This window comes from Pieris rapae, chromosome Z (assembly GCF_905147795.1).
Source record: "Pieris rapae chromosome Z, ilPieRapa1.1, whole genome shotgun sequence".
Classification (NCBI taxonomy): domain Eukaryota; kingdom Metazoa; phylum Arthropoda; class Insecta; order Lepidoptera; family Pieridae; genus Pieris; species Pieris rapae.
In genome coordinates this window covers 1,743,841-1,757,524 of record NC_059534.1, presented here as the reverse complement: position 1 = coordinate 1,757,524, position 13,684 = coordinate 1,743,841, and the positions used below count along the sequence as shown (strand labels likewise).

The 13,684-nt window shown below is 35.0% G+C and overlaps 1 protein-coding gene across 5 annotated transcripts in view; it reads left to right on the top strand.

Annotated features, from left to right (window-relative positions):
* Nucleotides 1-13,684, top strand: part of LOC110992642 (phosphatidylinositol 4-phosphate 5-kinase type-1 gamma) — a 32,850-nt gene that overhangs the window by 13,912 nt on the left and 5,254 nt on the right. Inside the window, exons 8-15 of one of the 5 annotated variants that reach the window (XM_022258531.2) lie at nucleotides 268-401; nucleotides 619-666; nucleotides 2,789-2,881; nucleotides 4,055-4,187; nucleotides 4,558-4,645; nucleotides 5,517-5,579; nucleotides 12,030-12,035; nucleotides 12,866-12,940. In XM_022258531.2, coding sequence (XP_022114223.1) covers nucleotides 268-401; nucleotides 619-666; nucleotides 2,789-2,881; nucleotides 4,055-4,187; nucleotides 4,558-4,645; nucleotides 5,517-5,579; nucleotides 12,030-12,035; nucleotides 12,866-12,940 — 640 coding nt within the window. The remainder of the gene's footprint in view (nucleotides 1-267; nucleotides 402-618; nucleotides 667-2,788; nucleotides 2,882-4,054; nucleotides 4,188-4,557; nucleotides 4,646-5,516; nucleotides 5,580-12,029; nucleotides 12,036-12,865; nucleotides 12,941-13,684) is intronic. The other 4 variants (XM_022258533.2, XM_022258532.2, XM_022258534.2 and 1 more) reach the window with 4 other exon arrangements.

Here is a 13,684-nt window from a genome sequence, read left to right as displayed (position 1 = left end):
TTAAAAAGATTATATGTAAGACAGTCACAGGATAGTCGAAATGTTGATGACATTGATGTAAATGCTGGTAAATAATATCCGTCTAATCCCAATATTGTCTTGAAGTTTAATTTCGTCAGAGACTGTTTTTGAAATCAACCAACCCAACCCAAAAAAAAGGCCAACGTTACGTCACATACTTGTGCGACGCCATCTTGTTGCTTGAAGCTTGCACTTCCATCGAAAAGTGATTTTGTAAAAATTTGATTTGAGTTTGATGAATTGTAGATCATGGATTACTCTCTTCTCGTGGGAATACACAACTTGGACGAGGCCCAAAGGGAGAAGACCGAAGCGAGAAAGAGAAATGACTCGCATAGCGATGACGAGGATGGAGACAGGAAGGGGCTAAATAGGACTCGGTAAGTAGGAGATTCAGTGTGAGAGGTGATTTTTAGTCACCTGTGTAGGCTTAATTGTCTGATTGATGAAAATTTGATCAGTTTTTGGCGTATGGAAGGCATACTTAAGTGTCGACTAAGTGGTACCTTCAAGAGCGGATATAGATATAATAAAATATTTTTGTTTATATATTTAATTTTTGTGCAAAAAGTGTAAATAAAAAAATAAAAATTTCAGATCTGAACAAAGTCAGGACGAGTTCAAGGCGCAAGTGAAAAGGACACAGTACGAATTTTGTTTGTTTGCTTGTGACGTCTAACCTGGGTTTCTATATGGTGACGAGGCGTTTGAAGACGTCTTGTTACTTGGCTTATAATTATTAATGATATTGATATTTTAAAGTACTCTTTTTAAAAATTATTAGTTAAGCTACTTTATATAAATATCGATAAACATTAATAATTTTATGCTCGTTAATCTTCGTTTATGTTAACGGACATTGATCGTGACAGACATATCATGCTACACGTAAAATATGTTCTTTGCTTTTCGTGTAGCAGGACAAACATTAATTGGTTTTTAATTATGTTTTATACATAGAAAGCATTTTATATGTTATTCTTTAAAAACCTCTGTACGTAAAATTTTGACGTACATTTTGACATCACCGTATATATACGTACGTTACCCATTAATAAGAGGAAATATTTTAGAAACCCAAGTGTCAAGAGTATCAAAGTTTTCTATTTGACAATGTTTAATATGGGTTCATGGAGAGTACCAATTCTTTAAAAAAAAGTCGCACTCCTTTGGCATATGTGACCTTGGGTGGTAGATATTTCCGAACTAATTGGACTTACTGTCCTTCAAAGAGCGTGTCACTTAATAGGCCGACAACGCATTAGCGACCCCTCTCTGTTACGGTTTTTATAAGGATGGTTGTTTGTCACGCTCATTTGTTCGTTGATATAAACGTATTAACCCGTTAATGTCGGTGCATGGAATTTGAGGCATGTTAATAACCGGGTTCCTATAAATATTTGTTTCTGTAACTAATCGTTATTGGTTGAGATTGAATACTTGAAGTCTGTCTCTTTCTTTGATATTGCGTTTACGCTTTGTTGGAGAGAGACATATGAGTGAAATGTTTTTTACATTAACATATATGTTTTTATGTATTTGTTTAATTCCTTGGAATTAAGTTCAGCTTTTTTCGTATGTTTGAATGTCTATACAAAAGTTTTTCTCGTTTTTACTGTCTCTACTAAAACTAGGACTAGTAATGGCCCCATGTTCCAGTGTGGGGTATGGGACACAATTATTTTTTTTTACTTAAATGAACACTGTATTAATGTGTTAATTCATGTAAACCACATGTGACTGTTTGCATTGTCTTTTTTAGGAGAAAGTAGAGAAAGTCCCATTTTGAAAGATGGGGCATGGGACGAAATATGTCAAATAGTTCAACTGAGCTTCTAGGAGTAGGAAATTTTCTTAAACAGCATGAACGTTGTCCTTTAGTCCGTGATGGGCCATCGGACATATCTATATATATAGAAAATCTCTATATCAAATTTTATTATTAATACTAGATCCGTTTGATATTTAAATTTTTCGTAACCCTAGTGAGGTCCCATACCATTCAAATTTGGGGCAATGGTCCCATTTAACAACTCCAGCATGGTACTAAACTAACATCGCTATTCCGAAGGCCCGTACTCTTAAACGCCAACTAAACTTAAGTCTAGTTTCAAGAGCTGTCAAAGATGAGATTGACTTGAGGCACGAATTAGAATATGGACGTGTCAGTCGTATTAGACTTAGTGTTATTCATATCTGACAAAATTCAAAATCTGACGGATACAAGCCTTACTTAGCGCTTTCTTCTTTCTTTTTGTGTTCAAAAATATTTTTTGAGTTTTGGAAGTTAGCCTCTGTGGAATCTCAACTTTGAGCAGTCTTGTCATTAATCGTTTAAAGAAAACACTTATTTAACGGATTGAATAGAGTATGTGAGTCTGATCTGCAAAAACAGTTCATCTTTTAGTCGATATCAACTCTAATAAATACAGATTATATAATGTCAAAGAGTGTCACAGCTGTAGAAAACTCTTTCTACAGCTGTGACACTTTTCGACATTCAACACCTTTTGTCTTCACTCACCGTGACCACGCACGCTATAAAGTATGCGAAACGTCGGAAAATTTTTAAATTATGTAAATTTAATTTATAATAAATAATACATAGTTTCTATCCGTTGAAAAAGTGTTTTCTGTCTTGTCAAATTCAATTGTGACGTATACACGGGATAGATGTCAAAAATATTAGTATGTACTAATATTCATTTGTCTTGGAGACTCCCAAGTGGAATTAAAGTCTGATATCGAGGTCTCTTCAAACCTTCAGGTCTATAAATCGTCAAAGGCTCGTCGCACACTCCACGGCCATGGAGAGCATTCAGGCGGAGAGCGAGCCAATTGATGAAGAAGAGGATGTGCCGTAAGATATTTTTATCCAATATTAATTTGTAAGAGAACCTTTTCCCAGGACTTCCCAGAAAGTCTATCTTCTCCGTTTCACTAATAGATCAGTCTCTAGTATTCTAACGGGGAGAGGACAATATCCAGCAGAGGACGTCGACAGGCTGAAACGAATCTCTTACACATACTGTGATTTTTATTTCCGTAGAATTCTGACAGCTAACATTTTTTGACATGTCAGAGATAACAAACCTTTTTATATATTTTATAAGTGCGGTGCTCGACATTAAAATTACGTGCGAGTGCGTTACGTGCGTATAATTACGTCCCTTTTCATCACAAACAGTAAAACTCACATGTAAAGATTACCTTTTTTTTAAAGGTTTACTATAAATAATAGGCAGTAATGCCAGCTAAGGAATAAAATAAAGTAATTAAAATTTGTTCGATACGATATATCGTAATACTTATTCGTGATATTGAAATACTTGTTATTTTTGTATTAAGTCACTTGAGTAAGTAAAAGTATTTAGTTTACCTTTTTGTAGGTAAAACGAAAATACATAGCATTTCATTTTTTATTACCCTCAAATGGGTCAAGTCTTTTTCGGTGGATAACTTTTTTACTAGCAACACTTATGAAATGCCCGCACTCTACGGAATAAAAAATCAGAGTGTAATAGGCAAGTAGGTGATCAGACTTTTATGACCCATTTCGGTTCAAGGCACAACCGGCTGGCGAGAGCCTTGACCAATGGCACTACAACCTGGTCTGGGCCTCTGGGCTTTGGCCTGATTAGGTTTAATGCTGGTATAACGATGGTTTCCTGTTCATTGTCATTCGCACAGGGATGAGCTCATATTCCTGGAAGCAATCATGAAGAGTGGAAATGTTGAGGAATATGAGATATCCTAGTAGTTCATTACAATCAGAACGTTCTTTCTACCTTGGATGTCATACCGTGTTTCAACAGCGTTCTAAATTCTGGTATAGAAAGTTTGATCTCTTTCTTGCCTATCCTTGACACTCCAGTATATTCATCAAAGGGGTAGAGCCGGTCGCAAAACTGCCTGGAAAGACGGATAAATTTTCTGAAAACAATAGTCTCTCGTAAAGGTCATGAATCACACTTCAGCTGCTGAAGAACAACCAAGTTGGACTATTTCGTGGTACTAATAATTATTTTTTCAGTCCTGGTGGGATTCCGGCAAGAAACGCGCGTGGGGAACGTCTTCTACTGTTTATTGGTATCATTGACATACTCCAGTCTTACCGACTCAGGAAGAAACTTGAGCACACGTGGAAGAGCATGATACATGATGGGGTTCGTCGATTTTTGTTGTTTGATCATTTATCCGTATTAATTATCATTAACTGTCATTTACAATCATTACTTACCCATTTATTAATATTAATGTCTAGTTGTCGTTTTTTTTATTAACATAATAAGCATTAACTCTTGATTATCATTATTAATTGTGACTAACTGTCATTTGCTGTTAATTCATTATGTTATTAATCATAATTAATTATAGAGATAATTCACTATCTATTCATGATATTTTTTTCTTAATGTGATCAGCCTATGCCTGATTGTGTTCGAGGAGTTTTAAATGCGGATTTAAAAGCGTTTTTGAACGCACAATCTCTCTTAACCTCCATTATCATTTCCCTTAACGAAAAAATGATTCCAGGACACTGTCTCAGTGCATAGACCCAGCTTCTACGCGCAGCGATTTCTAGATTTCATGGCGAAGACTGTCTTCAAGAAGATACCTTCGTGTAAGTATTTTTGGAAATTAAAAAAAAAATGGCGTGTAAGCTTTCTCTATTTTTTTCCAAATTCTTTACTCTTGTAGATGTAAGCTCGTGAAAATGAAATTTTGGGAAAAAATATTAAGATAGAGAAATTTCATTTTTGTCATGTAGTTTTGCTGTCATCGCAATAAATAATTGTGTTAAATGTTAATTTTAAGTGATATGGTACCATTTTCCTGTTAAAATTAATTTTAAAATAAATTATAGACTATTGTTTCACTATACTCGTGACAAAATTAGTCGAGGAACGCGATACCTAAATGATATTACTAAACAAAAAGCAAAAGTGCCTTTATAATCAATCAAGCGCCATCTAATGGTCGGTTTTAACTACGTTTATTAATTACTGTTTTGTCGGATGTATTACTTGAGAATCGATACAACTAACTCTAGACAAGAGTGATTTCCCTTAAAGGTCGGCATCACACCTAGGTTTCGGCGTTGTAGGTGTCCAGGGATGGCGGCTTATATAAAATAACTAATCAAAAGTAGTATCGCGTTTTTATTATAATAAGCGCCATCTACCATTGAAATACTACAATTATCTACTCACTGTGGGTAGGTTAGTAATTTTTCAAGTTCTTCAAGAAATCGCATAGGTCGGCAACACAACTTTTAGCCCCGTACTCTGCAGGTGTCCATTGGCAGCGTCTATCACTTTTAAAGTAGATAGTGAGAAATAATTAATTTACAATCAAGTCGTTTTGATACGCGTGATTGAACTGGTACCGCCATCTCTTGGCGTATAACAGACAACTTTTAATGCCGATTTTTATTTACTTATCAATGAAACAGAAAATGGTACCATATATCTAATAATATGTATGATGTTCAGTGGACCTTCCGGAAATCAAGGGAAATCATCGCAAGTTCAGAACGCTCGTCACCAGTTATATAGGTACTGTGGGGTGTGATTTATTTCAGAGATTGCTTCCGAAAAGCCACATTAATTACGAACCCCCTTGAACATTCCATTTGGATCTGATCCTTGCATCCATTTCAGAAAGCTATGTTGTCAGGACATTGCGTTTGGCGTATGGTCTCTTGCAGGCTTTGTTGGTCCATCATTTATCAAGGCTTGCATTATGGTCGTAAAAAAAAATTACAAAATAATCATTCGATGAGTTCAAAGGAGTTTCTTTTTGTCTAGCCGAACTTATAAGAATATAATGAAAAGACTGGATCAGCAGTGGGATGCTAGTTCCCATATTTCGCAAAATAATCTTGAACTAATTTTTTCTATGAGTTCCGGTTTCGGTTCAGATTAAGATTTGTTTGATGGCAATTTTCGGGAGCGGTCTCTGCACCTATTATATAGAATGGACCGAATTTCATCAATTTTAACTGTTAAAAGATTTAAAGATACAGTACAGTGTAACTTGAGTGTACAGCGTAACGCAAGTGTACAGCATAACGCAAGTGTACAGCATAACGCAAGTGTACAGCGTAACGCAAGTGTACAGCGTAACGCAAGTGTACAGCATAACGCAAGTGTACAGCATAACGCAAGTGTACAGCATAACGCAAGTGTACAGCATAACGCAAGTGTACAGCATAACGCAAGTGTACAGCTTAATGTAAAGTGTGCAGTGTAATGCACGAATGAAATGATGCTAGTCAAACACCATAACTTGAACTAAAACAGAAAAATGTCTTCGTTTTGGTGAACAGATTTTTTATTAGAAGAAATGTTATAAAATGTCAAATAGAATCGGTCCATTCTATATCCTTAATGATAGACTAAATTATTAGCAGAGATTTTAAATTTTCTTTACTAGGCCGCATCTCACTTGACTTACAAATACTGAAGGAGGTTGTTGTGACTGTGTTGAAAATGCATAACAACCTCCTTTTTTAAGTCAGTTAAGAAGTGATTTGAGTGAAATTTGTAAATCTTGCTAAATAGAGCCAGCAGGGTGAACTTTGTAACCTTCACGATTGTTTAGGAAACGCAAATTCCAGACCTATAGTGAATATAGTTTTCTGGTTTCGATTGCTGTCAAATAGTAAAGTTAGTGCACGAGATTGACGTAGTAACCTTGCTGGTATTTTTTTGTTTTTTAAAAAATAAAAATATTATTATAAAGTAAAAACGTAACAAAAGAATGTATGAAAAAATACAGAATTTGTAAAAAAATGTTCTTTTTTCTATAACAAAAGTAAAAAAAATGTTTGAAAAAAAAACTTCTAATTGTATATTTGTGTAATGTATTTTTTCATATTACAAAAGTTACATAAAAATGTATGAAAAAAATATAGATCTTCTTAAGTGAAGTCTATATTTGAGCTTCTGTTTAAATTTTTGGCTATTTGATAGGATTTTAAAAACCATTTCCAGATTTATTACTAAAATCTATTAGTCAGGTCAATATAGACATTTGAAATCACGAGAATTCCCGGAAAGCTGAATTTTGGTGGAGAGCTGGGGTTTACCATAACTAATTAGGTTATAAAAATCTCCATCGATACCAGGTGTGCTACAAAAGTTATTCGAGGTCAAAGGTCAATTTTCAGGTTTTTCTAATTTTTCTCCAAAATGGTAAGTTTTATCAAAAAACGTTTCAAGCCAAAGTTTAGATCTTAAAATTTACTAAAAAATATCCACAATTTTTCTCCTGAGAGTTATCATTTCTGGGATATGGCGATGCTAAGAGTCACATTATACATGATATGCACATATAAACCACGTGTATATACAATCAGGCAAGTATAAATACCAATTTGTGTCTCTTTCATAGAAATTTTACTATTTGGATAGCATTTATTCAAAATATAGTCAGTTTCTAACTGAATCTTTTCTTACCCACGTGGCCTGGGAAATAATCTGGCTATTCTATGCTAAAAGTTCAGTTCAAGGGAATATACGTACTTATTACAAAATTTTTTTGGGTATGAATTAGCCCCTTACCCCTTATTCAGCTGAAATTCGTAAAACAACAAAGTCAGCAATTTACGATTGCTTTTAATCACTCAATACTGAGGTTGATCGTACAAATGCTACTTACGTTATTGCTGGAGGATACTACATCGCGTTGTGTGGGATCGAGAAGAAACTATAGCGTTATTTTTGATAAATATATTATGGGCTTACGGTGATGGTTGTATTTAACGGCTAATCTAACCTTCAGAACAACGTCGTCGAACTTCAAAAACATCATCGGGTGCCGAGATTATCTTTGATGAATTTATGATAGTTCCAGCCAATCAACAACTAACATTAATTATAAAATTAAACAAAATAAAACTTTTCGCCAACATTAATCATAAATCTCGTTTCATTTCCATGTTTAGTGGCAAATTGACAGCTGCGAATATTGCAGTAAAACAAGCAAACTGATGCAGATGTCCCCATAATTCCAACAGAAATCGAACATTTAATAACAAACACAGCAATTGTAGTTAGTGAAGATGTAACTGGAAGGACTGCAATGGATACAATTATCATCTGAAACCTAGACGGGCTCAACAGCGTACATAAATTATATAAAGTGTATCCGCATATCCCAAATGCCAAAACTATATTTTATTTTTAGATGCGATAAACGGATTCGACACTTCGTCAGCAATGTAAAGAAGGGGTAAAACGTTAAAAATAGTTAATCAATATTAATAACGTGGGGACAGCTTTCGACCTGTGCAAATGATGAGTCGCGCGGCAGTTGTCTCTCGGCCCCGTTGCGTTTTAGACGGGTGTTTTTCAATAAATAACGGTCATGCAATGACTCGTTTGATTTAATCCTGGCCCATGAGATGACCCAACATTGGTGACCCTGATGAATCCCGACCCCTCCAACTCATTTTGGTGGTGCAAGTTACAGTGGACAAATTTAGATCCAATTTTCATGATGAATCCGGTACCAGGACAATCATCTCAGACTGACGCCCAGCACTGCAAATCAAGCCGGAGCTTAGAGATGTGTCGGCAATTTCTGTCTTTGCTGATGAAACTCAGTTCCAGATTGTTGTGTCAAAACTGAGTAAATAGGCTATACAGCAGGTAACTGATCAAGACCCCTGACAGTAAAAAATATGAATCTCTTAAGAGTATGTTGCTGACTATTTATGAGGAATCGTAGAATCGCCAGATACCAAAACTGATTGGAGAAATGGAGCTAGGCGACCCAAACCAGTCGCAACTTCTTCGTCGTATGCGCGATCTAGGACGGGAGAAAATACCTGACGATACGTTAAGGATACTATGGCGGACCCATCTTCTCACTACCGTGCGTGCCGTGCTAGCCGTAATAGAAACTAAGGATATGGATAATTTGGCCACTGGCCGACAAAACCATGACGATTTCGCAGCAGCCACAGATTTCTGAGTTATCCTCGCCTCAACCTATTAGACGGGACGATAAGACTGTGGCTGAAATTGCTAAACTGGGCCTTAGGTTAGTCAATTTAAAGAGATCTCGCAGCACTTCGAGGAGGATAGACTCTAGTCGTCGCCGTCAACGTTCCCAGTCTCACAATCACAGCCAGACCCATCGCAGCCCTCAGAGCTAGGATTAGCTCTGTTTCTACCACTTCCGATTTAAGGAGTGTGTGCAGCCCTGTTCCTGGAAGATGGGAAACTAGAATGTGCGCAGGTACATGAGACTGATATCTCTGCAGTTTCCCCGACGCATCGCCTACGTGTTATGGACTACAACAGTGGTTACAATTTTTTTGAACTGTAACGTAGCTTCTGTGACCACTTTTGACATAAGTCATCCATACTTGGACGTAATTTGTAAATATCCAGATTACTAAACCTGTTAATTATAAGAATAATCCTAAGCATAATGTGTATCACTACTACAGGTTCTCCAGTTCACGCTCGTGCTCGATAACTTCCGCCACATAAGTACAAATGTGTAAGGGAGGAATTCAAAGTACTGCAGGAGATCGGTATATGTCGCTCATCAAAAACCCCATGGTCTAATCCGCTGCACATAGTTCCTAAGAAAAACGGCGAGATTGGGCCATGCGGAGACTAGGCGATTAAACGCAATAACGAAGCCGGATTTTATCCCGTGCCCGTACACGATTTTGCTTATTTGTTGGATTGTAAGACTATTTTACTCGACGTTATTAGAGTTTACCATTGCATACCTATTTTTTCCGGATGACATTGAAAAGACCGCGATCATGACACCATTCGGACTTTTAGAATTTCCAATGATGAGTTAACAAACTTATCAAATGTTTATGGACCATTAGGTTAGCAAGTTTTTAGTTTTTGGTTTTGCATTATTAATTAACATTACCTTAGTAAATGGTCAATTATAAATCTAAAGAAGCTAACAATAATGTGGCTTTAGCTTAGGCCCAGGGACCTACGTTGCAAGAGATGGTAGAAAGCAAACTGAAAACATTAGGAATTGTATTAATAGTTATCACGGTACTACTTGTCAGACAACAAACAACCCTCTATAATTAGTGTAATTGTATTTTTTATGTGTAGCGTAAACGGATTAAAAAAAAATGTTTATTATGTAAAATCTGTAATGGGTAAACAAAACAATATAATGTAAAAGTTTATTTTAAAGAAGGGAGATGTTGTGGGGACAACTGTTGTCGGCCCCGTTGCGATTTAGACGGGCGGTTTGTCAATAAATAACGATCATGTAATTACTCGTTTGATTTTATCCTGGCCATGTGATGACGCAACAATAAGGTTACATCTAGAACTCCACGGGTATTTTTTCCTTAAATTATCCAAAAATTTTCATTACCGTTAGTGGAATAGGCCTACAGGGGAAACCACGGTAAAAAAAACGCACCGAGTACACTACCTCAGGTGGTGTGTAGATGTGTGCATATCATGTTTAATGTGACTTTTAGCATCCCGATAACTCAGAAATGGTAACTGTTAGGAGAAAAATTGTAAATACCATTTTTTAGAAAATTTTAAGATCTATATTTTTGGCTTGAAACGTTTTTTGATAAAACTTACAATTGTCGAGTTTGAAAACCTCAAAATTGACCTTTGACCTCGAATAACTTTTGTAGAACACATGGCAGCGATGGCGATTTTTATAACCTAATTTGTTATGGTAAACCCCAGCTCTTTACCAATTTTTGGCTTTCCGGGATTTTTTGTTATTTGACCACTATTTTTATGTCTAAATTTACCGGTATAAATATGGTATAGGAATTGGCTTATTAATAATTTCATGAATCTGCCACAACTAGCAAGTTATGTCGCACGAGTACAACGTAACTTGCTTGTAAACAAACTGTTTTCGTGGATTGTCATTCGTAAATTATATTTTTTTGACATATTTGGATTTGACAGATAAGTGGAATATCTACAAGCATGTTACGTCATCGTCGCCGTAATGTGACCGTTCCGTGTCACGTGACTGACGTAAAAAAGTTTTATGTAAATGAATGAATATTTACTCCGTATCGCCATGTTTTATACAGATTACTCACTGTCCGCGCACGGCACTTGTCCTATCACGGTCATATTATGACACGGTCCTATTACGGCCATGAATCATTGTACCTACACTTTTCATATCAAATAGCCTATTAAATCGAGACTTAGTTTCCATGAATGAAATTTCAACAAAATTCTATGGTGATTCTAGTTGAGTGTTGGTGTTAAAGACATTATCTGAAAAAGGAGACTTTTCAAAATACTGATCGTATTTGATACGAAATGTTTCTATACCTCCGCAAATTAAATGATTAAAATCAAAATAACTTGGATACTTCAACAAGAGCGTAGCATACCGGCAACGCACTTGCCAAGCATTTTAACGATGTTTATGGTATCAGTTATCATTTTATAAAGTTATAATATATTCTTTTTAATAGAATAGATTATCTAGGTTCAACGAAACGAAAAGATAATAAGCAAAAATACAAAAAAAAAAACATTTTTAGTTATGCACCAATACACGACTTTCTGATTTTGTTTTGCAATTTTTTTTCTCGCATGATTTTTATTGTTTAACGTAGATAATATTTTCTAAGTTTTTTTTATTGTAAGGTAAATATTTTCTTAAAATATAATTTTTATTTAGAAAATAATATTTCTGACAAAATTTACGACAATTTTCAATTCAGAAATATGTTTCCTTGCCCGCAAATTTTCTAAATAGGTCTTTTTTTAGAAAATATTTTTTACATTGTTTTTTCTTACGCACCTTAAGATTCGACAATTTTTTATTGACGTACATCTATTTTTGTTCGAAAATCATGTTTATCATTACCAATGTCAGAAAACATGTTTTTTTTAGATCATTACAATGCTTATTGATCATTTTTAATTAAGATATTATGTGTTGCTATGTAAAAATAATGGTTTTCTTTTCCTATTCAACTGTCCGTAAATGGATTGGCGCTGTCATTGGAGGTCTAAGTAAGTCGGGGTTGTGTATTTTGGCATGGTGTCTGTCAGAATTGTTATAATGTTGATAAAAGAAATGTTTTTATAGCAAATATGTTGGTGTTTTTTTTTATAAGAAATTTAGACACTTAAATGTGAAACGCTCATTGAATGAATGGACAGTGTATAATTAGTTTAGATATCATTATAACAATTTAGAAAAGCCGACTACAAGTTTAAAATTGTGTTTTTTTAAATGAAATTTTGATAGCCTAGATAGCAACCTGCGCGCTAGATTTTCTATTCTTTCAGCTTTGAAGCATGACTGTGGTATTTTTTTTGTAAAAATATGTTATTTTCCTACAATATTATTTTTCTTTTTTTTTCCCTACTTTTTTATATATGTCCTTTTTTATAATAATTTACCGTTTTTTGGGAGTCATATAGCATATTTTTGGTGTGTCATATTTTAGTTGGAATTTTGTATTTTATTAGCGACTTGAATGATTTGTAGCTTCCAATAGCGATACCAGCGTACTCGATTCAGGTCGACATTGGAATCGCTATTAGAAGTGATTCCAACAATTCATCACCGCCTTTTGAGTTGCAAAGCGATCTTATAGATCATTCATTATCGATATTATTTTAGCATTTAACCCACACGGAAATGTAAACCTTACTAAATACAGCCTAAAAGGCTGGTAACGCATCCGGTAGATCGTTTGCGGCCTATGTATGTATGGTTAAAATCGTTGTTTTTAGTTCTATTATGTCTTAATTACTTGGGAATGTAACGAATTGGTTTGAGACCGTTGTCATGGCTACAGAGGCTTTTTATTGAAGTACTTCTAAATGTTTTTCAGCACTGAAACACTCGCCGTCGAAGAGGAAAAGCATCGCGAGGCCAGCCAGAGCTATCGAGGAAGTCGACACCCCAGGTTAGTACAGGATTGAAAATGCGGGGTACAGGAAACAAAATGACGGTACCTGCAAGTTTACCTCAACAGTGAATTAATTTGATTAAAAAACACTTCTTTTCTTAACATGTTTTGGACGCAATGAATAAACATGACCACGAGCATGTTAAGAGTTGAATGTAAAACTGTCAAAAAGTAATAGAAAATTTAAAAAAAAAATACTATCACCGAAAGAGGTAAGCTTGTAGGTATCAAAAACGAATCATAATTTCGATATATCGGTTAGAATATTGCATTCATTACATTGTTTTAAAATTGTGTGATTTGTGGCAATTGTCTCCCTCGTTGATTATGAATGTGAATGGGACAACAATATTTATTCTGGAATTGATTGTCTCGCTTCTACGAATATGAGTGAGTATACGCTTGGTCATCATTTTTAACATTATAAATGAAGAAAAACTCTTAAAATTAATGTGGTTAAACAATTATTATTTCTGTTTTTTAAATGTGTAGAAAAGCTAAAACTTACTCGTATACGTTTCACCCTCCTAACGTAATAGCGTTAGACATTGAAACTTCATTTATTTTTTACATTATTGAACAACTCGCTCTATCGAATTTGGGGGCAATGCATCTCTTTTCCTCTTTGTGTTAAAGTGTGGGATAACAATCCTTTTGAATTGAATCCTATCAATCCGTCTTAAATTGATGTACGTGTCTCGCTGAATCTATACGAATGTGAGGGAGATAGCTGTATTTACA